This window comes from Apteryx rowi, unplaced genomic scaffold (assembly GCF_003343035.1).
Source record: "Apteryx rowi isolate R43461 unplaced genomic scaffold, aptRow1 scaffold_302, whole genome shotgun sequence".
Lineage (NCBI taxonomy): Eukaryota > Metazoa > Chordata > Aves > Apterygiformes > Apterygidae > Apteryx > Apteryx rowi.
In genome coordinates this window covers 227,733-254,922 of record NW_020449442.1, presented here as the reverse complement: position 1 = coordinate 254,922, position 27,190 = coordinate 227,733, and the positions used below count along the sequence as shown (strand labels likewise).

The following is a 27,190-nucleotide window of genomic DNA, read 5'->3' as shown; positions in this document are numbered from 1 at the left end:
AAATAAGTTTTTTCCTAAGTTTCCAGTAGTGACTGTTAACTGCATATCTTCAGTTTAAATTCTAGAAAAGTGAGGAAAAACAGAAAAATAAGAAAACATGAAAATCATGTCTGCAAATTGATTAAAAATATGCAATATATGCTAATATGTAATATTTTATATTCAGGAGGAGAAAAAACAACATACCGTATGATTCTACAGATGCTGGTTTCTGCTATTAATATGTAATCTTCATAGGGAGACAGTGTAATCCCATTTGCCATGTACAAGCCACTGAGCACTGCTCTCGCTGTTCTCGTTACAGGATCATAGGTCAAGAGGCATCCAAGATGGTTTGTTTCTATTACCTTAACCAATACATCTAATGAAAAACTAGTCTACCACAATACCTGGTTTCAATTAGAAAATATTCAGAAGTTTTATTAACATAATTTAGGCAAAAGCAGATAGTATAGATGGCAGTGTCATCTTTATAAAAACAGTAAGTTCACAACATTAAAGGTGCAAACTACTTTATTCACATTTTACAGCAGTGAGTTCCCAGGCTGATCACAGCATTCTCTCAAAAACACAGGAAAGGGGGTGGTACAAAGCCTAGAATTCAAAATCTGTTCTTCTGTAGTTCCTCCTTTAGCAAATATTAAGGCCTATGAAGCCTCTCCAACTACACTTACAACTTTTTCAAAATAAAACTGGAAAGAGTCCATGAGTGTTCTTCTAAAGCAAGTAAAGGGTTGACATTTTACTTCAGAGATGAAATAATTATGGTAAGTCTTCTGCTAAAAATCTGCAGGATAGCTTTGGAATATATAAAAATAAGTCTTTACGTTTGTCTTTTATACTGGCAGCACCTTGTCAACAATGAAATACTAAATGGCAAAGATAGCGCATCATGCCTAGCTCATCAAACAGTAACTGATAGCTTGAGAAACAGAAAGCTATACATAAGTGATTTCAGCTATTCTTTTTTTTTTTCCTTTATTAACCTGCATCTCAAGTCCTGTCCCCCCTTCATGCTTTAAAAGAATTATATATTTCCCTTTGTGCAATGCTTCTCCTGGCCTAATTTTATCCAGAATCCTCTGTAAGGATGAGACTCAGCAAGAACTTTATGTCTGTGACCTCACTGAATTTCAGCTTTACAAACAGACATTTTTTTCTGGATAAAGTTTTGTTTTAGGATATGATTACACAGAAAAGATAGATACCTTCAGGTACACCAGCAATGAGCTACCTTGCTTTTATTGCAGAATAAAAGCATACTTGTAGACAGTTACCATAGAGGAACTAACATGCTGTAAAAAAATCCAGATCATAGCATATTACATGACAATTTCTTTGGGAAGCCATACCCTGCTTTTCTTTTCAGAAGAGCAGCTACAGAACAGCACAGCCCATTCTCTGCCTCAGGGCCTGAACATGCTGCCTTCATAGCATGCTTGGCTGAAACACAAAAGCACAGGAGAGGAAACTTGTCTTTTCTGTACCTTAGTACCTAGTGCTGACAATACAAAAATTAACCCTTAAGCTTCCTGAACAAGTGGCTAAGAAGTTTACCTCATCTCACCTCATATTTGTGATGCTGTCTCTCCCACTTGTTACTTGAATCTGTAAAATAAATCAAATTTTTCTTGATATTTCTAATCCATTTAGGAATTTGAAAGGAATTCCATCCACACCTAGTTAATAAAAACAATGACTAAAATAAGTACAAATTCACCAAGTGTTCGAAATGGTTCAGATCTACACAAGTTTAAGACTTTAGACATTTCAAGTCCAAATCTTTTAGCTAATGCTATCCTAAATTTGTCCCAAGCTAAAAGCCAAGCTCCAAATGACTTTCATTTGCAGGGAAAGATAGTAAAGTTGCAATTCAATGTGACACATACCAAGCCAAAAACCCTTGACATATATTTTTGCTTTTGTTTTGTTTTTTTAAACAAATCTTAAAAATATAAAGCATGTTAAAGTCAATGAGCTTTCTATCAGTCATAGTCTCCATTATCACTAGTACTGATCTCAAATGATTGAAGTGCCTTATTTTCCAATTTATATACATGTATGAAGACCAAAACCAAGCTCAATCTACTTCCTCACTGACTGTAGCATCACCTTGTTCACTCGATAGCAGGATGGTTTTCTCTCCTGTCCTTGGATTGACTTTGTACAGGCCAAAATAAGAATCTACCACAATCAAGTTGCCATCCTGATCCATTCGGGCTCCATGAGGCCGGCCACACATTGGTTCTTAATCTGGAGAATCTGGAGTTTCTGTGATACAAACAGGAAAACGTACAAGACCAAGAGATTGACAAAACAAAAACACCAAAGTGTAAAGTCTGAAAAGCACTAAACTATCCTCCTTGAATAAACCAGATCCTAAAAGCTTCCTTAAACTGTCTCTAAAAGTACCTTGCAAAGGAAGCAACAGGATAATGTCAATCTAGTCACTTCTGTTTCTTCTGTTACTTAAAAAAAAATTTGCTCTCAACCTTCAAAGAAATTCAGCACTACTCTCTATTTTCCCATACAACTTTAAAGATAACTGAAGAATTGGTAGGATTACTAAATCAGTAAAACAAAACTGACTAGCTGAGGGGAAAGAAATCTCTCCTCAGTTATTTACATTTTTAAAGCTGCTGTTTAATTTATATCAACAAGAAAAAGGTGGGATAAAACTGCTTTTAGGAAAGACTTAACTCACTGCTTCCCTTCAACTGAGGGTCCCAAGTTCCACAGGTCACATAAGAGTCCTGTAAGAATTCCTCAGGTAAAACTACAGAAACCAGATTTACTATCTTTATAGTAAATAAATAAGTTTTCCTGTGAGCACTGAAATTAGAGCAGCTTGATAGCCAGTATGATACTTCACTAAGGAAGGGGCTACGTATGTTACAGCTCATCAGAGCAAACACATCAGTAACACGAGCTGACTGACTGACAGCTGCCAACAAATTAACAGCTGAGCGCTGGTCTCACGCTGAATGGATCACTCATTTTGGTCTTGAAGCTTCTATATGGTCAATTATTTTCATAAGACTCAAAAAAGTTCAATAACCTGTGAGACTTGTTTCAAATTCAGTTGAGGCTAGCCAATAGCACAGGGACTTCAGAGACGGGGAAGGCACCTACAAAAACTGTTGTAAATTAAGGAAACCAGGCAAACAACAATCAACTATTTCAATGGCTTTTCAGGTCTGCTTGATTCATCAAAGAGCAATGGGATAAAAGGGTGTTTTTTACCCTTTGCTTCAGTGTTCGTCTCCTTCCTTTATAAATAAAGAAAATTCAACCTTTCAGTCCAGTTAGTAATGATGGTACCAGGACACTATTCTTCTCCCATTTGTTTGTAAGATCTGAAGTGTTTCTAAAACACATTTTGATCTTGATGCAGGAAAATAACAGGATAAATCAATTGTGTCTTTAGACCACCCTCAAAAAGCTTTATATAGATGGGCTTATATAAATTGTTATTCTTTATTTAAATGGAAATCCATGGCAAGTCTATCCAAATCACTCTCAGGGACTACAATAGTGTGCCATTATGCCTTAATCCTGCCTACACTGGTAAAACTTGAATATATAATTCATCTTAAGTAAGGTTGCTCAGCACCAAAACAGGAAGCTGTAGTACAAACAGGCCTTTAAAAGAGTAAAAGTCCAACAGGTTAATAAAACCAGGCCTGGTGGTACCTAACTGTAGAAACTAATGGAAAAATTCCATGAAGGCAGTAGTAGGTTTGGGTTTTTTTAAATAATTTTGCATGAAAAAAATCAGAAAATGTTAACAGTAGGTAAGATAGCATTTCAATTTCTCATTTAATGCTGTTCCTATAAACAAGTTAGTTGTCATTTTCACATCAAAATCATCACTTACCACATTCAGGCATATTCTGGCCCATTTGGGTAATGAAATGCAACTGGTCACCACTGATGATCCACAGTTTCCCATCCACGGTACCAATGTAGAGATTACTTTAAAATTTAAGTAAGTATTTTAAAAGACTGTTTTAAAAGGGATCAATGCAAGTAAAACATGCTATATAAGAGTACTGCTCATTACTGTGATCTCTTCTCCTCTCTCCCAACTTATATATTTATATAAACACATAAAGCAACAAAACAGTCAGGAAACCATACTGCTTGTTTTTTAGTATTTTCATAAAGCACAAGGAGGAACATATGGACAAACAGGAAATTAGCAAAAATGTGAGTTATTTGTTTATTTTAAATAAACACAGCACATAAACAGCTATCTTAAGATTATTCTGGGTTAACAGAGAAGGACTGCACCCATTTTCTGGGTTAGCAAGGACTGGACTGCACAGATTCACATACTGTCAATCAACATCAATGAAAGCATCAGCAAAGCTCATACAATCTACCTTTCCTCCTGAGGGTCCTGCAATGTTAGCAGCTAGCCAGAATGTTCAGTAGACAAAAGGAAAACATTATAATGACTGATGCAATATAAGAAAATAACCATGCTTCTACATCGTTAAAATCCTAAGCAAAAAAAAAGAAAAAAAGATTTTTTTAAAGTAGTGATGTTTTGCTTTCTTTTTTAGCCATCAAAATAATACCAAAAATGCGTGAGTTTGCAATAGAGGACTAAGGTCTGTTTTTACCAGATGTCTGCTTAGTAGTTGCTTTTTTCCTCTGCTTTTTAAATATATAAATTAACAGGGCAAAACATCACAGAATGTTTTCAAATCTTATGACGTTTTACAGTAACTCCAAAAACTTTTGTACGGAGTATTAAAGCAGAAACACTACCATTGATTAAGCCACAGCTTTCAAAAATAAAGCCGGTATCTCCTGCAATCTTTTGATTAGTCCAGGCTCTGAAATAGTCCAAGGCGCATGACTAATCCTAGACTTACTGTTCAGCAAAATCCACTTTTCCTCTGATGTGCCTGTGATTACAGAGACTGAGGTAAAGGAGACATTATTTTGCTTGCAGGTGAACTGCATTTTCACCCCAGCCTTGTTTATATTTAAAAAATGTGAAGTGTTACTTGGCAACTGACATTAACAGATACAGCATAAAAGATATGCTACCATTCTGACATAGTGTTAGTTAAAACCATGGATTCTAACTTTGTCCAGTGAGTACTTATACCAGAGCTTATAAACAGATATAAAAATGTCTAGCATCTACTCACTCACATCCATGGAAAAATGTTATGAGCAGATAGGACAGATTCTCAAGGTATCAGCTGTCAGATCTAGATTAAAAGAATTGTCTAGGATTACTGGCATGCAGAAGGCACCTGTTTATCCAAAGGGAGAGCTTCAGAGCCACTGCTCAACACAATAATTTTGCCTGGGAAAAAATTAGGACTGGACTTTGCTGTCATCAAATATACTGGCATTCTAATGCCTCCCTAGGCATGTTGGAAACAGCTGAAATTGCTGATCACATACCAGATTCCATATTTAAAGAGAGAAAGACTTACATAGACTTGTAATGCTATTTCCTATCATGCTATGCACTAAGCTACTATGCTATATTTAAATTTATATAGAAAATACAAGTGGGTTTTGCACTAGACTTGTCTTACGAGTATTTGTAGTAAAATAAAGACAAAATATATCTATTCTAGTTATTACCCATAATATCCCATCTTAACGCATATGGAAAACAGCATTTACCTAAATCAGGCAACGCCACAACAACAGTTATTACAATCTTGGTCATATTGTATGCTTTTAACAGACTGAATCCAGTCTCCTAAAATATCCTTAAAAGTAGGGAATATCCCTGGTAGAATTAAAACAATCAGAAAAAAAAATCTATAATCAAACAGTATTTTATAAAGCCTCATAGAAGAGGTTAGATTTGGCAACATGGGGCATTTGCAGGATTAGCAAAGCCCCCATACTTAAAATATACTCTGCAAAACTCCAGTCATAATCCCTACACTTTTTCAAAGTTGTAGAGGAGGGAGGGGAGAACAAAAAGTGTGATAAAAAGACAATTTAAAATACGACTCTTGAGGAAAAGGGGAAGGAAACAGTTTTAAGAAACCACTTAGCCATTTGTTAGGAATGGGTGCCTCAATGCAAACAGTTGAGCTACAGTCCCTTCTGGTCCCATGCTGCTATGACTGAAAAAATGTTTATGTTCAGCTTACACAATAGCAAGCTAGAGTGTTCCAGATGATTACCTCTTACCTCTGTGGGACACAGCACAAAACAATGTCTTTCAGATAAACATGTCCTGGGCTATTCAATATTTCATTGAAAAATATCATAAAACTAGCACCAGCAGTAAAAGAGGGTGTCTGAACTGCCTGACTCAGACTGCTCTGGATTTGGAGTTGCTAACTTCTCAGTACTGAATTCTGAGGGAATCTATGTTACCCACTTCACATCAGGAAAAAAAATAATTCCTCCAAAATTGGCAAGTCCTGAGTCTGCAGCATTAAACCTTTGTCCTAAACAGAAGATCACAGCACATCTCCTCTATTTTACTTGAGCTTTCATCCCAGTCCCTACTTTATCTACACTGTGGGTTAGCCAAGTTGTTGGAAAGATGCAAGAGATGCCATGCTGCTAGTTACCTCTTCAGCCCGCTGCTTCCTATCATCCGTATGGCTCCTGCACATGCCGTTTTGCCACCTCATGGCTGCCAGGCAACCAAGATGAATTATGTGGATAGGTAAGTGGAAGATTTATATTACAGTAAAAAGTTCTTTTATATTCCAACCCGGTCTAAAAATATGTTTTTTGAGATGATTGCACAAATTTTAAAACAACTCAGCTTGCCCTCCCGCTTTGGCTCTGTTGAATAACAACTTTTGAAATAAGATTGTGCTGAACCTGATAACTGAGCATGCAGCAAACCAACACTGATATTGGAGGCCTGAAATGGAAAAAAAACAAAGGAAAGCTTACAACTAGTTCTTTGTCAAAAGTCCAAGCTTAGCCTCACATTTGGAAGAGCCCACAAAAATATTTAGTTGGTTTTGCACATTAATTTTAAAGAATATGCCATTTCATAACTTTTTTTAAATTGTATTTTGATACAAATTCTATGTATTGGCCATTTGTGGGTCTATGTTTTTTAATACAGCAGTAGGACATTTGCTGTGTCCCTGCAAGCATCAGACAACAAAACATTCTGGAATATTTCCAAGAAATGTTTACACATGTAAAGATATGGAAGAACATACAATTATTTTAATATTCTTCAAGTGTTCATTTGGCAAACATTTCCATTTCTCCTTCTTTGGATTTAAACTAAGTCATTTCTTTTAATAACTTGACGAAGCAGATGGGCCTGTTCAGCCTGCAGAAGAGAAGACTGAGGGGGGATCTTATCAATGTGTATAAGTATCTGAAGGGAGGGTGTCAAGAGGATGGGACCAGACTTTTCAGTGGTGCCCTGCAACAGGACGCGAGGCAACGGGCGCAAACTGAAACACAAGCAGTTCCATCTGAACATGAGAAAAAACTTCTCTACTGTGTGAGTGACAGAGCACTGGAACAGGTTGCCCAGAGAGGTTGTGGAGTCTCCTTCTCTGGAGATATTCAAAACCTGCCTGGATGCAATCCTGTGCAACGTGCTCTAGGTGACCCTGCTTGAGCAGGGGGGTTGGACTAGATGATCTCCAGAGGTCCCTTCCAACTTCAACCTGTGATTCTGTGATTTTACCCATTTGGAAGTTACCTACTTGCCTTCATCATCAACAGTAAAAGACTCAGGACCTTTCAGTTGTCCTGTAAAGATTCTTTGTCCACTCTGAAGCTTTTTATTCACTTGCAGTGATCCAACTAGGGCAGGAGGTGGCTTTTCAAATCTGCACCAAACAAATTATAAATAAGATGTAAGAAACAACACAACACTGGACTATAAAATTATTTTAAGGGAAAATAACAGGACTCTGTTACAGAGATATTAGTAAAAAGGTATTTTCTTTCTCAAAAGAATTAATTTAAAATATTACTTCAGACTAAATTAACAATTCTGTGGAGCTTGCAAGCACAGGCTAAAAAGAACAGAGACATTGTAGAATTTTTTTTTTCTGAAATCAATACACAGGCAAAATTGCCATCATCCTGAATGAGTTTTATTCCCAATCATTAGTCTCACTGAGATCTACTAACAGTCTGTCTGAATACTGCACTCGTCACCATTACTTTAAACTCACTTCTTAAAAAAAGTGCACCTATTCTCTAACTTTATGAGACACACAATTTCTTTTGCATGTGAACTTATGTAGCATGCTTTATTTGCCCCTGCAGGATGAAGAGTACAAGAAAAGTTCTGAAAACACAGATATTTCCTGACAAACACAAGTATGCCATTGAACGAGAAATAAAATTAAGCAGGGGAACCTACATGAATAGTTCTAGATCAATAAGAGACGGGAAAAAGTAAATGTTAGCAAAGGTAGTGATGACCGCAACTGGAAATCCCCATGCTGGGAATCTGGAAGGGAAAGAAAACAACTGCATAGCCACGCGCACACAGAGGGAGGCTGAGCGGGGAAGAACAGAGTCCATTTTTTTTCAAAAGTTAAAAAATCTCACGGCTAAAAATTAAGACCGAAAGCAACTCCCTAAGTGCTCCCTGCCACGGAAAGGGCCGTCCCTTTCTGCCCAGCACTGGAGCCCATCTGATCCCCGGAGGGCTGATGCCGTCACTAAATCACCACCACCAACAAAAAACCCCCCAAGATTTCTTGTGCGAAGTCACGCTTCCAGCGTTATATAACTGCCGTTAGCCCCCTCCCCCCCAAAACTCCGTTACTTGCGCGGCCGCCACTTCCCCTGCTGCTCGCCCGGGGGACACCTCCCATCACGCGCCGCCGCGGCCCCTCTCCCGCCTCAGCGGGACACGGCATCGCCGCAGGCAGGGCGGGCGGCTGGGGCCCCTCTGACGACGGCTGGGGAAGGCGCGAGCATTTAATGCCCGCCCCCTCCCCAGCCGTCGTCGGAGGGGCCCCGGGGAGGCGGCCCCCAGCGCTGCAGGTGGCCCCCGGAGCGGCCGTTGCTCGCCCCAACCGCCACCCGCCCCCTCATGGCGGCGGCCGCGCCCACTCGCCTCCGCACCCTCCCACCGGCGGGGCGGGGCGCGAGGTGAAAAAGCACGAAAAAAAGGCTTTTTTTTTTTAATTAAAAAAGCCGATAGTGGAATAAATTACTAAATAAAATGATGGGCTCCTTCTCCGCCCATTCAGCACGGGAGACTTCCTGATGGATATGCTGTAGGCTAACAGCGGCAAGCTGGTTTCACGCACAGGTAAAGGCAGGTAAATTTTAAAGGTAATATTTCTTATATACAGATGAGGCCATCTAATGTTTCTTGGCATTTGAATATGACCATTAACCACATTAGCTTCTTCTGGAGCAAGGAAGCAGATAAAATGAGGCCAATACTTTATATGAATTCTAAAGTGCTTTTCTGTTAAGTCTTCATTTTGGATACATTTTCTAAATGTAAAATTAAGCATCTGAGTAAGCATGTGGCTAAGCTCTACAACGGGATGTGCAGAGTTATTTGCTCCGCTAGACAGAAGAGTACCTGTTCGGTGTTAAAAAGCAACAAGTTTTAATTGTCATTTTAGTCAGTAAAAGTTAGTATCATTAACACTATGGCTCAAAACAAGAATCTCCAAACAAACAAACCAAAGGTATTTTACCTCTGCTGCTTTATTAAATCATGATTAAAATCAGTGGGTTATGTCAGTTTAGCCTTAGGGAGAGTGGAGAGAGATGTGTGTGTGTGCGTGTACACGCACACACACATAAACATGCATGTATGGATGGATTTTATTATCTGGTTAATATTTTGTTTTGCAAAATTAAAAGTATGTAACACTTTAAAAGCTAGTCTGCTTTCACAGTATTTTTACAGGACAAATTTTAGGCTGTCTTCTGCAATTTTATATTTAAGATCATTTATCAATCTCTCTATTCAGGGCTTAAAAAGGGAAACAATTTCTTCGATCATGTTTTAGTCATGTATTAAAATAGTACCTTAGGAACATGAATTATTTTTTATGTACTCTTCATTTACCCTTTCAAACAACTTGGATAGCAAAACTGAAAGTCTGACAAGCACTGCAACTTTCTGACTCTAGGAACACAAATTGTAAAAGCACCACAGAAAAGTGTCTCATTAAAACTGCCATTTCCTATTGAATTTTAAAGAAAATGCCAGTGGAAGTATTTCTACTACTCATGTGTTCCAGGTCGGCTCTTCAGAAAAAAAGCTAAGTTTTGAACTATGTGCCAGTTCTGTGTACTCTTTACAGACTCTAAGAAATTGTTTAAATCGTTTTTAATAACTACCACCACCAGATACCTATTCCTAGGAACGTTAATACTAGGGAGTCCTTGCAGGAGCTGTTATTTATTTTTTCTTGTTTTATTTGGTAAGATTGATTGGTTACGTTTTTAAAGGTTATTCTTTATCAAAATCAGGAGCTAAATTAAAATACAACTGTGTACTTCCACTATACAAGTATGATTAGGACACTTGCATACATTTAACTAGAAGTTATCTGTCGTTCCACATGAACCTTAGTTTATACTTAAGGCAAGCTGTATCTCATTACATGATTTACTGTTATGAGGAAGTCTCATTCAGTATTGAAGTGATGACAACGCAAACTTCAGATAACAGAGTAAAGCATGGAAAATAAAAACACACCACATAGCTAAAGTACTGCCAACTTCAACTTTAATAATGGAACCATCACTTGCCATTTCAGTAATAACTTTAAGGGGAATACAAACTTCCCTATAAAAATAAAAACTAAACTTGTCAAAATTATAAATAGTTTAATGTTTGTTTGTTTTTAAAAGACATACATTTTAATGTTTCCCTGCATTTCCCCCCATATCATTTAATCATTCTGGTACCATCATATAATGAAATGAAAACAGTTTTGCAACAGAGTTTTCATAGTTTAATTTGAAGCTAAAATTAAAAAGAGAAAAACTGGCCAGACATGACCATTTCTTTTAAACTAAAACTGTTGTAATCGCCAGTGTGTAAAAAAAATAGTAATAATAAAACCCACACATGACATCTTACAATAATTAACTGTGGACTAAGAGAAAATTAAAATATAATAAGTTTGTTTTGGTCATTCCCCCTCCCCCCTCCAATCAAAACTTGTAGTGCATACAACACTGATTGAGGTTTTTGGCTAAGTAAATGCAAATGTGCCCACTTAAAAAGACTGAAAAAAGACTGATTCAAGTAAAAAAACAAAATTCACATATTTATATACTCCACTTTTAGACTCAAACAGTGTTTAAATCTGAGTAACAAATGGTTCAGTATTAACAGTGATTATGTAATGATTACATAGTTATGGACAGATACATAAATTAAGTAGATCTTAACAGAATACGCATCAACATGCTGCTGTATTCATAAAAAAACAAACTTTTAACAAAACATAAAAGCATTCCCTGAACCATTATAAAGTGTCTCACTTGAAGATAATGTTACTAACTCACACATGCACTACAATGTTACATGTGAAATTAAAAAACAAACAAAATATGCCATATATATACTTTATAGTTAGTCCTACTTTTAATTTCTCTTAACGCTTTAACACATTATGATTGTCTCATTAAGTTTTCAAATTCTTTCTGCAAAAAAGAAACAAAACTGAAGAGTTTTTTTAAAAAAGTCCGTTACTGAGGAAAGGAAACAAAGGCACAATTACATCAAATTAAGAGGAAGAACAGAAGCATCTTGGAGTTTCACACAGTATCCATTAGATGTCACCAAAGTGTTAACAATTCCTTGGGAATTTACAAAGAACATCCTAAGATAAAAAAAAAAAAATCTGCTGCTCTTAAATCTTTAGCACTATTTCTTTTTAACTCATTAGTTTCATTTCTGGTATAATGACTAAAGGTATCAGTTACTCAAATCTGCCTCATGCTTCTATTGCACACCCACTTCTTTGGTTTCTTTTGAACGTGCTTCTTTAGATAAATAACTCTGAAAAAACAACAATTACATTTACAGAAAAGTAAAAAGTTTTTTCTTGCTACATTTTTCCTACTTTTAAATCAAGTAAATCAGCAGTCTACAGAATTTGGTAATTCAGTTGTTTAATTAAGAATTTTAAAACCATTAGGAAAAAAACTCTGAATTACTAAAAGCAAAACTTTAGCAAGCTCAGTCACCAACACAGCTAATAAATTCTAATTTCATGCTAAGCTGGGAACATGAATAAGAAATTCTACTTTCTCTGCCCGACTGAGCCTTTAGCAAACAAGGAAGCAGAGGAAGCTATTTTTGTCTTTCAAATATGATAACTTTAAATTGTCCAGCCTAAAAGTGGATCACTGAGCCAGAGGAAAGATCTGACTTACAATAAAGACCAACACATCTGTAGTTAGAGTTTGAACCTAAACACTCCATTACCATGAGCTGGATACTTCTCACGGAGCTACCCGAGACTAGTCATTGTCCGCATCTCAGAATTCAAGTAAACAGCCACTTGCTGTCTTTGCTGCACTTCTAACCCCCCCCCCCATGCATTTAGGAAACGGCTTCTCCAATAATGACCTGTATGTGCAGCTCCATTTCCATTCTTATTTATTTTTCCCCTCTCATTCCTTCCCATTATGTCTATTAATTATTTCTTTTCCAGTGTGGATTTATGAAATTTAAAAAACCCTAAAAACTTATTCACAATATTATAACATCCTAAAACTTTACTCTTGTAAAATTAGTATTTTAACTTTCCTCTATATAAATACTATTTCCATTTAAAACGAGTCCTTCTTTGTCAGCTGTTACAGTCCTTCCTCAGCTCTCACCTTCTTTTCAACTTTCTCTTTACCTTCTCCAGGAAGACTAATTTAAAGCCTTCCACAAATTTCACAGAACAAGCCATAAAATCTCATATGTTTTCCACCTATAACAGTTTTCTCAAAAATTATACAGTAACTATTTGAAAACAGAAAGGTAGTGCAAATCAATTTTATCTCAAAGATAGTGCTCCAACTGATTCTCATCCAGACAGTTTTATTCATTTTTAACTGATCAATTTGCACATCCTTACTTGTAAAGCTACCATTAAAGCAAAGAAGAAAAAAAAAATCTTATTTCATAGCATCCTAAAAAATTGATTACAGTTTCACAGCTTGCACCAAGATAACTTGGAAAACTCTCTAGGCACATAGAGGGTTGCAAACTGATGTACAAACATGCAGAATCCCTTACTTGTGGGTGCAAGATGCTAAGTGACCTGGCTTATGAAACTAAGTCTATAGCAAAATTCAGGTACCCTGGCATCACAAAACAGTCTTCTGAATAAAGAAAACTACTCTTTGCTGCTCTTTGTACATTGGGTTTGGCATGCTATATGGCATTTGGTAGCGTGCATTTTTCCTGAGTGTGCTTTGGCCCCCTTTTAACCAGGTTTCCACACCCCACCAAGGGCTTCTTCAAGTTTGTCTCTGTAAGCTGCATAACGCTTCTTTAAGATTTGCAGTTGCTCATCTTCCTCTTTGTCCAGTATACGCAAGAAGTTCTGTAGTTCAGGAAGACTAAAAGCTTCCCACTGGAAAGAAAAAGAAAAAAAAAAGATCAATGAGGTGAACAAGAAATACACGATTAATTTATACATACAGTATAAACAAAATATTTGTTTGTTTAAACAAAAACCTAGCCACTCAAAACTGTTTAGAACTGAAACAACATCAGACACCCTCTTTGCAAATCTCACAGATCTGAAAACATATTTTCTCTTTTAAACTGTTTTTTGTTCTGCAAGTAACAATGGGTCAGTCTATCTACGGATAAAGCATTTACAAGAGGCACAAAATAAACACTGTGAGAAGAAAAAAAAAACCTTCTACCATTTTAACGTACTACACAAAACAAGTTGAAGGCATTACTTAGCAGGCAATTACTTTTTAAATTGATGAACGCTCCTTGATACCAAAGACAGGAAACAAAAACCTTGAACTTTGTAAGTAATTTCATTTGTACACTAGTAACCATGGTCCTACACTGTCTGCAACAGCCAACTAGATGACAACTAACGTAACTGTGTTTGGAAATTGAAATTTCCTATGAAACCTGCAACCTGGCCACATCTTGTGTATATACAGGTTTCTATTCTACATGTTTTGACAACTAGTGAAACAGAAATGATGTAAAATGCACCAGATACTGCCCTTCCAGATGCAGTAAATTTCATCTTTCTTAACTATTCCAACTTCAAGCATTAAATATTGAGTAGCTTTTGTATTGAGTTTTCCTTATTATTGTTATTATTTTATTTTTAAATAAAGCCTGACACTCAATACCATTAACATCTTTGTGATCCAAATTATGTGTTTGATCCAGTGGGCATTTTACAGATTACTGAGGTAGAAGGATTTATAAGGGAAAAAAAATGAATAAACAGTTTTGTGCACAGTTTTTTATTTATTTATTTTAAAATATGTAACTAACCAATCAGGACATGCTGAGAATTTAAAAGTAAACTATAAACAGATTTATCGTTGCTTTTGGTTGACATGTCCCCATTGTGTATGCTGCATATGTATGCAAAAATGGACCCTCACATGAGCACAGATCAAACGGAAGTCCATTCATCCATGAATGGAAACAACTCCTCCCTCCCCCAAAAAAGCAAAGCATGAGCGTAACATACCATAACTTCTCCAGTTTCATGCTCACGTAGAACAAAACTGAGCATTTCTGTTGTGGGGCCTGCCACCAAACGCAGGTAGAGTGGATGTTCTCGGTCTGACAGCTTGCATGTATAAACTGCAGGAGAAGAATGACAGTAATTATCATCCTTACAAATCATATGTTTCAAGTGTTTTGAATGATTAATGCTAGCTAATGTTAGAAATTTTAAAAGACATGCATCTGCAGCCACAAAATTTACACATTCTGCACACTGTTTTTGGATAAATGTTTTAAGAGAAATGTTTGGACAAAATGTTTTAGGGGAAGCTGAGCACAACACTGATGGTGCAACAGTGCATTCAAATACGAATGAAATGACTTGTAGTCCTACCTGTTACAGGCAGGAAAGAAAAGAAAATACAACACATATCTGTTGCTATAAATAAGCATTTTATAGATCAAAGCTGTAGTATCACCATTCTGAAACCTTTTCACTTGAGATCTCATATACAAAGAAGACAACTCTGCCTGCCTGATGTGATTGGCATGAGTGACAGCCAGAAATGTCTTAGCAGCTGACTGCTGGCCATGTCCATTGAAGAAGCTGGATTCTAAGTGCAAGAACATCAAGTTAGCAAAATGCATTTTTCACTAAATTATTATTTTTTGCATCTTCTGGTATTTTCAACCATAATACATACCAAACTTAACACCAGTCAGTGCAGGGAGAGAGTCACATGCACCAAGTAGTACTTTCAAACACAATGCAAAGATTGGGCACATGCCCGTTATGCTAATCACCTGAACAGCTGTCTACCACTGCAGGGATTTCAGGTATTAATGACATAACAGTTTCTCTTTCTAATCTGTCATGTAATTTAATCTCACAAATCTGCAATATATTAGTCTATCTCAAGTCCTGGGGCTCAACAAGGGGGTATCTCAAGTGAAATGTAATGGACTGCAAGGCACAGGAGATCAGTGTAGACGATTTAATGGGCACTCCTGCCTTCAGCTCCATGAAGTATCTCCCAATTCATTTACACTCGTACACATACTACTTTTCACAAGAAACAGATGAGACAGCCTGAATATGAAAGAAGAGAGCAAGATTGTCACCTTCTTTTACCCAAATTCTTCCACGCTGGTTATTTCAAGCATTCCTGTAACACAACTCCCAACCCTAACCACTCCAGCATCAAAATGCCACAATTTATATTCTACCTTGGTCTTCCTTGTGACAGCGCTTATAAAGTGCAAACTTTGCAGGGTTGTCAGCCACCAAAAACTTTTTGAGCAAGGCCTCAATAACTTCACGAACAGTATTGGTGCTGCTGATGTGAAGTGTATTCACATAGCCGTTTGGCAAGTAAAAAGCAGTTTCGTTATTGCTGTGAGCACATTTTCCTTGGTTCAGGGAAGACTGCACAGTGATAGGTCTGCATAGTTCCATCTGAACTTTGATGAAGCCAGTGTAAATCCCATTCGAGCTCTACAATAGGAAGACAAGTATCAAACAGTTAAAATTAATAATGACCAATTATGACATATTTTTAGTGGTGAAGACTGATTATATAATGTTCACAGTAAACAATTAAAATACCATTGTAATACATAAGATCCCATAGGAAAGATGCAGTTTTACTAATTCAGACATTTATTCTTTCTGCTATTGCTGCCAAATAATAATTTCTCTTTTAATAACCATAAGTGAATTCTAAGACTTTTAAGATCAAGCAAAAGGCACTATGAACCAGTGATAAGTTTTCACATTGGGAAAGAACCATGAAGCGGAAAAGACCACACAAATGCTTCTTATTAACCATCGATTTTATGTGCAAATACAGAAATTATCTCCCCACATTTCACCTCTGCTTGTCAAATTAGACTAAAGGGATTTAGATGCTCAAATCCTGTTACAATTCAAGGACAACCAGAATAAATGCTAATCTAATCAACATTTCAAATTATTTATTCCAATTGTTTCTGAAAAAGAAAATAGCAAAACTGGTCAAACATAATTGAGCTAGAGGACATTAGGCAACCTGGGTTTAACACAGTAAGACCTGACCATATGAAAATACATAACAAAAATCTGTTCAGCAGACAGTCGTGCCTATATGGTTTGGGACATAATGGATTTTCTAAATTTGTTTATACCTAAAGCATCAGAAAAATCTAGACAAAGACTCAGTTACAGTTTGCTAGGCAGGTAAATGTGAATTTTATTAGAATGGTCTGGAGCAGGCTCAGCTGAGTCCCAGACCTAGTCCACAATCCTTAGACAATGGAATGTGTATATAGATTTTTCCATGTTATATGGGAGGGGAGGCAGGGAAAAAAAGGTCTCATCATGCTGAAAAGCTGCAAGTCTATTCTGCAAATCAAGCCTCCTACAATTAATATTATATGTTTTAAATTTTCTCATTGGTTGAACATCTTTAACATCTAAATGTTGCCAAACATTTAGTTATCCAAAAAGGGTAAAGATACCTTCATATTTACCAGCTAAGAGGTTTTCACCTGACAAATTTATATTTTAGTGTCAGCTGTGAATTTAAGTGCATTAACATTTCAAATCACATATAGATTTGTTCTTACTACAGTTTCTTTCATTCCATATAAAAGACCTAAATGGATTACAAACATTTCAGATGCAAGATCTAATTTCCAGATCTAAGAAAGAGCCTACAAAGTCATTAACCCACAGACAGTTTCATATGTAAGATGCTAAGAATAAAATGATTCATAATGCACTACAAAGAGTTACAAGTCAATGTTCCTATTATAAATTACAGGAATTGTATGCAAATCTTACCAAGGTCATCTTTAATTTATCAGTGACAGATGAGTTATAACTTTGTATCTTCTCTTTAACTTCTTCTTTACTGAGATAAACATGAGGTTCTCTCTCCTTCTGAACATCCTTCAACAACAACAACAAAGACAGCAGTCTTAGAAAACAAAATAAAAACCAATTCATATGGCTTTAGATAGGAACATTCTTAGTCCAAATGATAATTATTTCACAGAGGCTCGACATACAGCAATTATCTGTACAGCAGTAGAAAGGATTAACAAGCCAGACAAATCTAATGAAGCACTGGGACTGAATGGAGACAGTTAAATCAACACACCCAAAAACACTTGTGTCATTTTTTGCCAGATGTTTTCGTTCAAATATTTATCAGCAGTATGTAAAACAGCTCAGTTCATTTCATGGCTGGATTTGTTCATGTCAATACTATTCAATATTGTTAAGAATACAGTTACAAATTTCATGAAATATTACTTAGGGCACAAACAGTGAAATATTTCTAACTAGACAAAGAATATATACAAGAACAGCAGTGCGTATTAACAAGTGACACCAATAATCCCCAAGTATGCCAACAATGTAGGAGCATCTCTCCATTCCAACATGACAGCATGTTGCACACACGGTCACTGACTACTACGTGAACCGTCACAAGTTAAGTCTCTAGTCATACCACATTAGGCCAAATTCATGTTTTTTCAATGGGGAAGACCCTACTGGATTTTTCAACTGCTGCTTTTATGAGCTTGCTACAGATTTTACATGCAGCAGTAAAACCAATTCCTGGAGTTGAATTTTATCCAAACAAACATTTGTTCCCAATCCACATTACTCCAGCAAACTAGCGTTATAAATACACTCTGGTTTCTACCACTAGCACAAATGCCTTATATAGTAGGAAAGAGTTTCAGCTCTCAGCTTTAATGATTTAAGACATCACTTAGAAAGGGAGACTTGGGAGGCTTGAAGCCTTCAGGGTACATCTGAACACAGGAATACACATTCACTGTATGAACAAACTGCCAAGTGACAGCATTTCAGTCTGTCATTATAAGCACATCCTAGTGGAGCTCATCCTAAGAAAGGATTTCCTTGACTGCAGCAGCCACTCCAAAACCACAGCGAGTCCTGTACAGCTCTCAGCGCACCTCAAAGGCATTTCAGTCTGCCAGAACTGACCCCAAAGACCAGGGGAACTATGTCTGATGTGGAACTGTAAGTTTCCATTTGTTGGAAAGAATCTGCAAAAATTGTTTCTGTCTCCTAATTTAAAACCAGCTAGTTTTAGCTTTTTTCAGCTTAGTTTTGCTTTTCCTATATGGTATTTTGCTAAATGATATGCTAGAGCTCACTTTCCCAGAGCTATAAAAAGGCAGGTGTGGTCCAAATGGAGAACTGGAAGCCAGAAACCCTGAATTCCTATCTGGGCACAAATACTGGGGGGGGGTTTGCATTCAGAATGCATAGCTTTATGTCACAGACTAGGAAACTGAGGCAAAAAGGAATACTTGCAAAATAAAACTCCATAATTAATTCCTTAAGCACAACTCTTACTGTGATTCTGTAGCATCTTGCACAGTAGCTAGCTCCACCGCAAGCACACATTGCCAATCTATTACAAAATACCAAATCACTAAATGTTTTCAGAATCCAAGTCTTCTTTCTCACTAGAGAAATTAAGCTTTCTTATCCTTCTATTTTTCACCACTCCCCAGAACTACCACAATAACTGCAAATACAGCTTCATCTGAACTTTTCACTTCATCTCCTGAGAGGCTCCTATAGCTTTGTAGCATTCTATTTGGGGCCAGCTGAATAGATAAAAAGAAAAGAGGCACAGAGAAACCAAGCCAAGCAGTATTTTTTTTCTCCAAAATTAAAGTAAATGCTGTTGCTGTTTTCACACTTAAAACATCCACAGTAAGAGTCCAGAAACGGGAGCACTCTAAATGCTGACTTCAAATAATGTTGTGGGGGTGGGTTGAGGAAACCTTAGCAATGGATGCTGCAGGGACACTGAGCAATCTTCAATCCTCTGGCCATAAGAATGCGTCAGAGCATCTGTAAGATTGCACTGAGGAATCCAAGCTCTCACTTGGAAAGGTCCTAGTCTTTATAGCTGCAGCCAAGCCCTCCCACATGAATGCCAGCCAAAACTCATCTTCCTGAGACTTGAGCAGGTTGGGGAGTTCTTGCCTCTCCAATCTGCTAGTATTACTGACACTGAACTTCCAATAGTGACACCTCAGTTTGAGTATCCATAATTATTCCACTGCTGATTGTTCAAGCAGGTACCTTTCACCTACCCTCCTGAGTAAGTGAAAGGTACCTGCTGACTGTCATACCCTCCTGACTGTCATCATGAGTACTGAAGTCATCCACAACATCCATTATCATCAACAGAAACCACTAACCAGGAAAGAGGAACAAAACACTGACCACCTTTCCCATGCATAAAGCCTCAACCTGTGTTTCAAGAACATCTCATTAGCTTTTGTACATCTCCAGGTTTAATCAGGCAAAAATAACTTTTATTAACTGGAGATTAACAAAAAGAACCTCTTGTCTTTAATGGCACAGGGTAAGTTCACAAGGCTGACAGCTAGAAAACACCCTGTCCACATAAAAAAAAAAAAAAGAAAATTTGGTAAACAATTTAGTAAGTATGAACAGACAGCAAGTAACTTACTCCTCCTATTTTCATATACAAGAGTTATCATACATGTTTCTGCTTCAAAAAAGTTACATTTTCTAACAAAGTAATAGAAACTTGCTTAGGTAAGAACAGATATGACCCACTGTGATCCAACTAGTCCTGTGGACTGCCAGGGAAGCAGGCACTACGAGTGAAGCCCAAGCACGATGCCTAAGACAGTTCATTTCTGCTGGACGACCTCTCGGTACTTCTGTAATGTGCATTGGAGGGTACAGAGCCAAACACTAAATAGGCTCCTGATGGAGCCAAATGCATTCGCAAGAGTGGTTTTGAGGCTGCTGGAGCTGATGGGAACACGGGAGAGCAAGGTGACAGCACACGGTGGTGGTAGGCTGGAGGCAGTAGCTCCACCAGGCCAGCAGTGAGGGAGACAGGGAATGGGCCTGCTGAGGTTCAGAATAACACCCACCTCCTCAGGTGGGGCTCAGCCACTGAACTGCCCATCATCCGGCACTGCTGGGGGCACCATCATCCCTTCCTTTAGCCCGATGTGACTGCCTGATTGAACATACCATGGGAATTTCTGGCATCCTGCATCAACAGCAGAGGCCAGGGGATTCTGCCAAAGTCTAGTTTAGCACAGAGAAAATGCAGACCCCTGTTTATGCAACAGCTTAGGGAACTTCATTCTGTAGTATACTGGCAACAAATGTAGCTATAACTCATTCTCTAAACCACCAAAGCCTCAAATATTATTTTAACAGCATGTAGAGCATGCAAATCTGAACCAAATTAAAAAAAAAAGGTGGGGGGGGGAGGCACAAACAGCAGAACTACCAGGATTAAAACATTAGCATTTCTAAGAACGGACTCACCCCTTAAAAACAAAAAAGCAAGAACCCACACACAATAGACAGAATCCCTGTTTACATCAATCATCATTTTCACCTCCATTCATCATCCCTGACCATCAAGACCCCACATTGTGACTTAACAGTGGAGGATATCTGTCACAAGAAAGGAAAAGTGACTCCATCCCAACAGGAAACAACAACTATGACAACTCTATGAGTGAATCTAGGGATATTCTCCCCACTCCCAAACAAAACCTCAGAAAACTCCAGCTGCATGCATATCAGGATATGCTTCAACCAAGCAAATGAAAACTCCTCGCTAGCTAGACACCTGTGCCTATAAAGAATCACACTGCTGTCACACAGACAGCAGAGAATAAATGCTACATGACTGCCGTCAGGAGAAAGAGCCAATGAAGAAACATCTCACTGAATTTATTATGAACAAGAAAGCCTCAGACCACTATGATTCACTAGGTCAGTTGCTCTCGGTGAATACCATGCACCCAGATACCACACCCAGATTTGAGGCACCTGCGTGTTTTAGTTTTCCTAATTACACTTTAAGAACACACAAAATGAACTTGCTGACAAGATGGCATACATCTTTTCCCCAACAGCCTTGGAGCTGAATTGCTCTCAATATACGGTGGCAGTTAACTTTTGCCATTACAGCTTTATCTAGCCATGTTCTGAGTTAAAATGAATAAATGAATCTTCTTTGACCAGTGTACTTAAAAGGCGGGAGAGGGGAAAATTTGGCAAAAATCTTGTTTCCCACAATTCTCTTTGTTCCTGTTGAATTAGTCACCTCATAACAGCATCTACTTAAGGAAGTCCTCTGCTAACTCTGCTTAGGTTCAGCAGATCAAATTCCACATTGTTATCTCAGTAGAGGTATCTGTTATCTGTAGAAAACCCCAAGCCATCCAATACAATAACAGAGTAACAGCAGTAATTTACTAATCTGTACCATGCATTTCAATACAGTTGTAGCACCCTGTTTGGAAATGGCTGCTAAGTGGTTGAAACCACACTTTCTCAGAGCAGGACTACTGAGAAAGCAGCTACTCCAGCCTTTTGACTGTTTTATGAAGCTAGAGGGAGCAAGGGGCCCTTCAGAGGTAAGATTTATTCACAGCTATGTGTGGCATCATCTGTTCCTGTGACAGTTCTGCCTGGTCTAGTGAAAGAAGTCACTTTACGTCATATGGTGCTCAGCGACCACAGGTCAAAGGCAGCCTTTTCCACTGAGGCACTCCTGTGACCCACACACCGCTCCACGATCCCTAGCGCTGCTCCCCACAGCCGGTGCATGGCAGACACACAAGGATGCACTGTACATGCAGCCAGCCATGTCCTTCCCATGCCAGCTCAGAGGCAGCGGATTCATCTCCCAACTCCCTGTTAAATGCCCAGCATGCGTGCCTTGCACAATATGCAACATACTGATTTTGCAACAGTCCTTCTTCAAGAGTTAGTGCTGGTGATGAGTTTCATAGGCACAGATCCCCATTTACATCACTGGAGGAGAGTGAAGTATCCGTGCAGGCAGCACAGTGGCCCACACTGTGCCCTCTTCTCTCAGACACATTCCAGACCCAGATGCTGCTACACTTAGCAAGGGCACTTTTGGGTGCTGGTGTTTGAAAAAGGAAGTTTCTGTATAAAACAACACACAAACATTTCAATGTTTTGTTCAAAACTTCAAACCAAGTTAGGTGTGGGTTTAGATGGGTTCCCCATCGCCAAGTGTCACGAGACAATGTTCTCAGTAAGGGCTGCCATGATGTCATCCTTTCCGCCTCCCAGCCCAATTAAAAAAGTGTGTTTTCCTCATCAGAACTCTTGGTTTCCTTCCATTCCCTGTTTCTCATGTTATCTGGTATTTCCTCAGCCCAACATAGATGTAGAAGACAAAAATAATCTTCAAAAGACAGCTGAATGCATCAGAACCCATGTGGGTGCTATCTTCAGGTCCAAAACACCAGTTCTGGTCGAAGCTATTAACTTCCTGTGAAAATCATGCTGTACTTTCCAACATTTATAGCACACACCACTGATGACCATTTGTATTAAAACCATTCCTCAGGTCACCCAGAGCAGCATTTCATTCTTACACAAAATTCCTAAGCAACAGCTGCCAGAGAGAGGGAAATGAGGCAAGTGTTTTCATTTCCCCAAGGGGAATAGCTGGTCTTTCATTAAAACTCATGAGGCAATACCTCTTCACAGTTGAGCTTCCTCTCAACAAAAAGAACAAAAAATGTTTCCCCTCTTATCCACTCTGTCCCCCCTCCCCGCACCTCTCATTTATTGTATCATACATGTTTAGAGAAAAGGCACTCTTTTTATACTTATGCACAGCCCAAGGCCCCCAGAGGCTAGTTCAGTATGAATCCTCAAGGAACACAACTAAAACTACACGCATTACAATTTAAATAAACTGCAAATCAAGTTGTGGTTCCAAAGAAGAAGAATCACACCACATCTGGGACTTTTATAAAGTCCAAGTCCCACGACTGCTGCCAAAGTCCAGCCTTGTGTGCAGTAACAACATGCTAACCCAAAGAGCTAGCAAGCTGCTGTGCAACTAGGCTAGCAAACAGTTGCGCAAGCATCAAAAAGAGATGGCCATTTTCCTCAAGATCTCTGATTTGAGACAGATGCATGGCTTCCCCAAACTGCCACTACAGGCTTTTATTTAGGAGGGATACAAGAAGGTCTCTCTCCTCTATCTAACCTCCTACTTTTATTATAAAACTTCTAGATATATAGTAAAGGTAAAGATATAGAAAGGTAAACCTATACCAGGAATGTATGAAAGTGTTTTTGTAAGAAATCTAAGGAATCAAAGACCTGTGGGAGCTTCAAGCCAACTTTTAAGCATTGTCAGTTCCTACCCCCTGCCCTCACGCTTCATATTCATCCCACACAAAGTGACCCTTGACTCAGTCATATCAATGAAAACAGCCCTGATCTTGCTGTAAGTAGTGACCCAGAATTGTTTTTCAGGTGATGCTGAGACTTTGACAAATGAGAAATGCAGCCTAATCTCTCTCTCTATATATATAGAGAGAGAAAGAGACAGCTAATGCATCTTACTTAAATCCTTTCTTTAATGCAAACATGACATAACTAATAGTGCTATCATGACCACAAAAAAGCCAAAATTTTGGGAGTAGAGAACACAAGAGGAAGAATGCAGAGAGGGACCTCTGATCTCAATGAAGTTATTGCTACTTCCCCAAGAAAGAATGCTTTGTGTTCTTACAACCTGCCAGCACTCCCACAGGACATAAAGAAATTGAAATCTTGCAATTAAATTATTTTGAAACAAACATCTTGCTTTTTCCTCATCCTAACTCTCCTGAGAGCAGAGCAGCTTTGTCAGCAACTGCAACTCCTCCTTCCACCCCGGGGCGAGTCAGTCCCCAGAAGATGCACCCTGCTTTTGTTTGAAAGCCTGAGAATCATCAGATAAAGATACTGGAAACGTCCATCCACAAATGGTCATTCAGAGACACCAGTAGCCAAAAAGGTATAGCAGAGACAAATAAAAAAGGGGAATATTAGCTAAGAAGCCTTGGGGAAAAAAAAAGCAGCTCCAAGCTCTGCACCTCCTCCTGTGGGTGCAGCCTGAAGTATTTGTGTCCTCCTTAGCAGGTTGAGGATGTTCTTTGGGTCAGGGAAAATGTAAGTTTCTGACAGGATGGATGAGGGCAGAATAATTCCTTTAATTCTTTTTTTTGCACTCCATGTGATGCAGTTTTCACTCCCAAGTCAATGGCATACAGGCTAGGGAAGCAGTCTGTAACACATCGAAGCAGGCATGGCTCACCTGAGCCTTAAGCGATGGCCTTGGCAGCCGGGACAAGCTGGAGAGCAACCTGCACAAGCTGGAAAGCAACCTGCACCACGTGCTCCTGAGGCAGGCAGGAAGAAACACCCTGCGGGTCAGGTGCGTGATCTGGCCACCCTGGGATTCTGCCTCCGACAGCAGCAGAAATGACAGCTATTCAGAGAGAGCACATGAGCCTGTCTGCTTTCTGCAGCCTAGTTCCTGGCATCCACAACTGCTGCAGCAGGAATGTGGTGGGTACCTCCCTGCCTAGTCCCTTCACTATCCATTTATGGACTGGGTGCCTAAGCACGCACAGAAGCCCTTTCTGAACCTGCAGATACCATCCATCTCCTCATCTCCTGTGGCAGCCAGTTCCAGAAATTCACAACTGCAGCATAGGTATAGAAGTACTGTTGTCTGTTTTAAAATCTAGGAAGGTAACTTCCATTAAGTACATCAGGTGCCCCCTAATGCTAAGACAGGAGGATGTGGTGACCCTGAGTTGCACATTCAGCTTATCCACCATCTCTGTGACTTTTTAAACCATGATCATAACCCGTTTTTCTCCTCTCCAAAGTGAAGAACCCTAGCTTCTTTAGTCTTTCCTCCTAAGCTAGCTGCTCCATGCTCTTGATCGTTTTAGTGAAGGGCAACTAACTCCAGCATGTCCCTCTTGAGACATGGTGATCAGAACTGCAGACAGAACTCATGACATGGGTGCATCAAAGCCTGGGTGCTTTTCATCTGAAAACTGCAGGTGTGCAGAAAATCTGTAACTAAAATCCCTAGCTGGGGTAGTTACTCATGGATATCATTTCTGGCATAATTTTACAAGGTACAGGCATTCCAATGAATAAATAAATATTTGTTACTTTCAGACAATTTTCAGTTTTTACTGACTACACCATGTGGTCTGGCATACTTACAAAAGCACTGAATAACAAAGAGTGAAGTAGTGTTATCTTCTGTCCTGACCTCCCTGAAGTAAACACACATGTTTATATGGTATTTTTAAGCAGCAGAGAAACACACCAAAAACTTTAACTAACTTCTCTTTATTCCTTTTAACAAATTGTTTTCCTTCCAACAGAGACAATATGAACACAGCTAATGTGCAGGCATTGTGAAATGAATGCTAGAAAAAGGAATCTATTGGTGGTGACATTAAATGAAACTTAAGCAGCAATGTTAAGTTTATCATGATCTCACCTCTCAAAACCCCTAGTTACAAACCCTGTCATACCCTATATGGCTGTACTTTAACTACTGGCATGCGACCCAGTTTTAAAAAGTCAGTCATCTGTTTAGAGTCTGAAAACCGACTGTAAGAAGAACAGTATCTGAGGCCTGGCATCAGATCTTATCCCCAAAGACACAGCAGGTTGTAGGCAGATTTGTAGTCTTTTTCATATTCTGATATATTTTAACAGCAATGCATTACATGATTTTAAGTAACATTTCACATCAATTTCAGTTTTGCAAATTTCAGTTAAACTAGATTTAAGAACCAAAACCAAATAATAAGTTCCTTTAGGTATCACCTGCAGAAAGAATGTGAGTTTTGATAACTGGTTATTTAAATAGATAAGGGGCTTAATGAAGTAAAATGGATTAGCACCCTCTTTGTAACCTCCACATCAAAATCTAGCTTTTAGCAGACCATCTCATTAGGAAACAAGCTTATACAAGATTTTATCTAGAAATCTAATTAGTATATCTTGAAAAGAAGGTTAAGTGTTGTCAGAAGCCCGAGTTACTCATCCAGTCAGTGATCAGACACTTCAGTAATATTAGGATCCTGTCTCATTATACTACAGCACTTGGATGTGAATCTGAAATGCAAGCACTCAACACTCTCAGTCTAACAAAAAGCTGGAAAATGTTGCTTGCAAAGACAAATGCCCTGGTTTTCAAATGTGTTTATCTCCATTTTGCATCAAAATCAGAACTGGAAACCAACCAGCAGTTCCTAGAGAAGTATAAGGTGGGAAGAGCAAGCCACGTGCTAAGCAAAGAAAATGACAGGCAGTTTTTGCCCCATGAGTATTGCTAATACTTCTCAAGTCTGGGACAAGTTCAGTCATGGGCCTTGTCTAAGCAGAAGCTGGGTATTGTGCAGGACCTTTACTATGTACAAATTTCATTTTTTCCTGTAGCCGAACCCAGGAGGTGAACATTGGTCTAAGTGATTCAAGGACTATGTCATCAATTTTTTTTATTTTTTTTTAAAAACACCCGACAAAACCCGCTTACATCAAGAAAAAGGTAACTACTTTCTACCAGCCTCCACTTTAGGTTGTGTGTTAGAAACAGTCAGTCTATACATGGTCGAAGTTCCACCAACCACAGCCATTTTTGTTTGGATTTGTTCTCCTGGGGGGGGGGG

General features: G+C 38.5%; 1 protein-coding gene and 1 long non-coding RNA gene across 5 annotated transcripts in view; both read right to left on the bottom strand.

Annotated features, from left to right (window-relative positions):
- Nucleotides 1-217: 217 nt before the first annotated feature.
- Nucleotides 218-6,889, bottom strand: LOC112968142. Of its 3 annotated transcripts, none has more exons than XR_003254260.1 (3): nucleotides 3,878-6,889; nucleotides 2,113-2,271; nucleotides 218-1,679 (listed from the first exon to the last, which is right to left on the bottom strand). It is a non-coding gene; the product is annotated as an uncharacterized LOC112968142 (long non-coding RNA). The 3 variants fall into 3 exon arrangements; XR_003254259.1 differs by having other exon boundaries at nucleotides 218-2,271; nucleotides 3,878-3,975; nucleotides 4,386-6,889; XR_003254258.1 differs by having other exon boundaries at nucleotides 218-2,271.
- Nucleotides 6,890-10,712: 3,823 nt separating this feature from the next.
- The window catches only part of RASSF3 (Ras association domain family member 3), a 97,757-nt gene continuing 81,279 nt past the window's right edge, over nucleotides 10,713-27,190 (bottom strand). For both annotated transcript variants that reach the window (XM_026070052.1, XM_026070053.1), the window contains 4 exons: nucleotides 17,451-17,558; nucleotides 15,857-16,124; nucleotides 14,652-14,767; nucleotides 10,713-13,550 (listed from right to left, as the gene is read on the bottom strand). In XM_026070052.1, coding sequence (XP_025925837.1) covers nucleotides 13,401-13,550; nucleotides 14,652-14,767; nucleotides 15,857-16,124; nucleotides 17,451-17,558 — 642 coding nt within the window. In that variant the 3' untranslated portion in view covers nucleotides 10,713-13,400. The remainder of the gene's footprint in view (nucleotides 13,551-14,651; nucleotides 14,768-15,856; nucleotides 16,125-17,450; nucleotides 17,559-27,190) is intronic.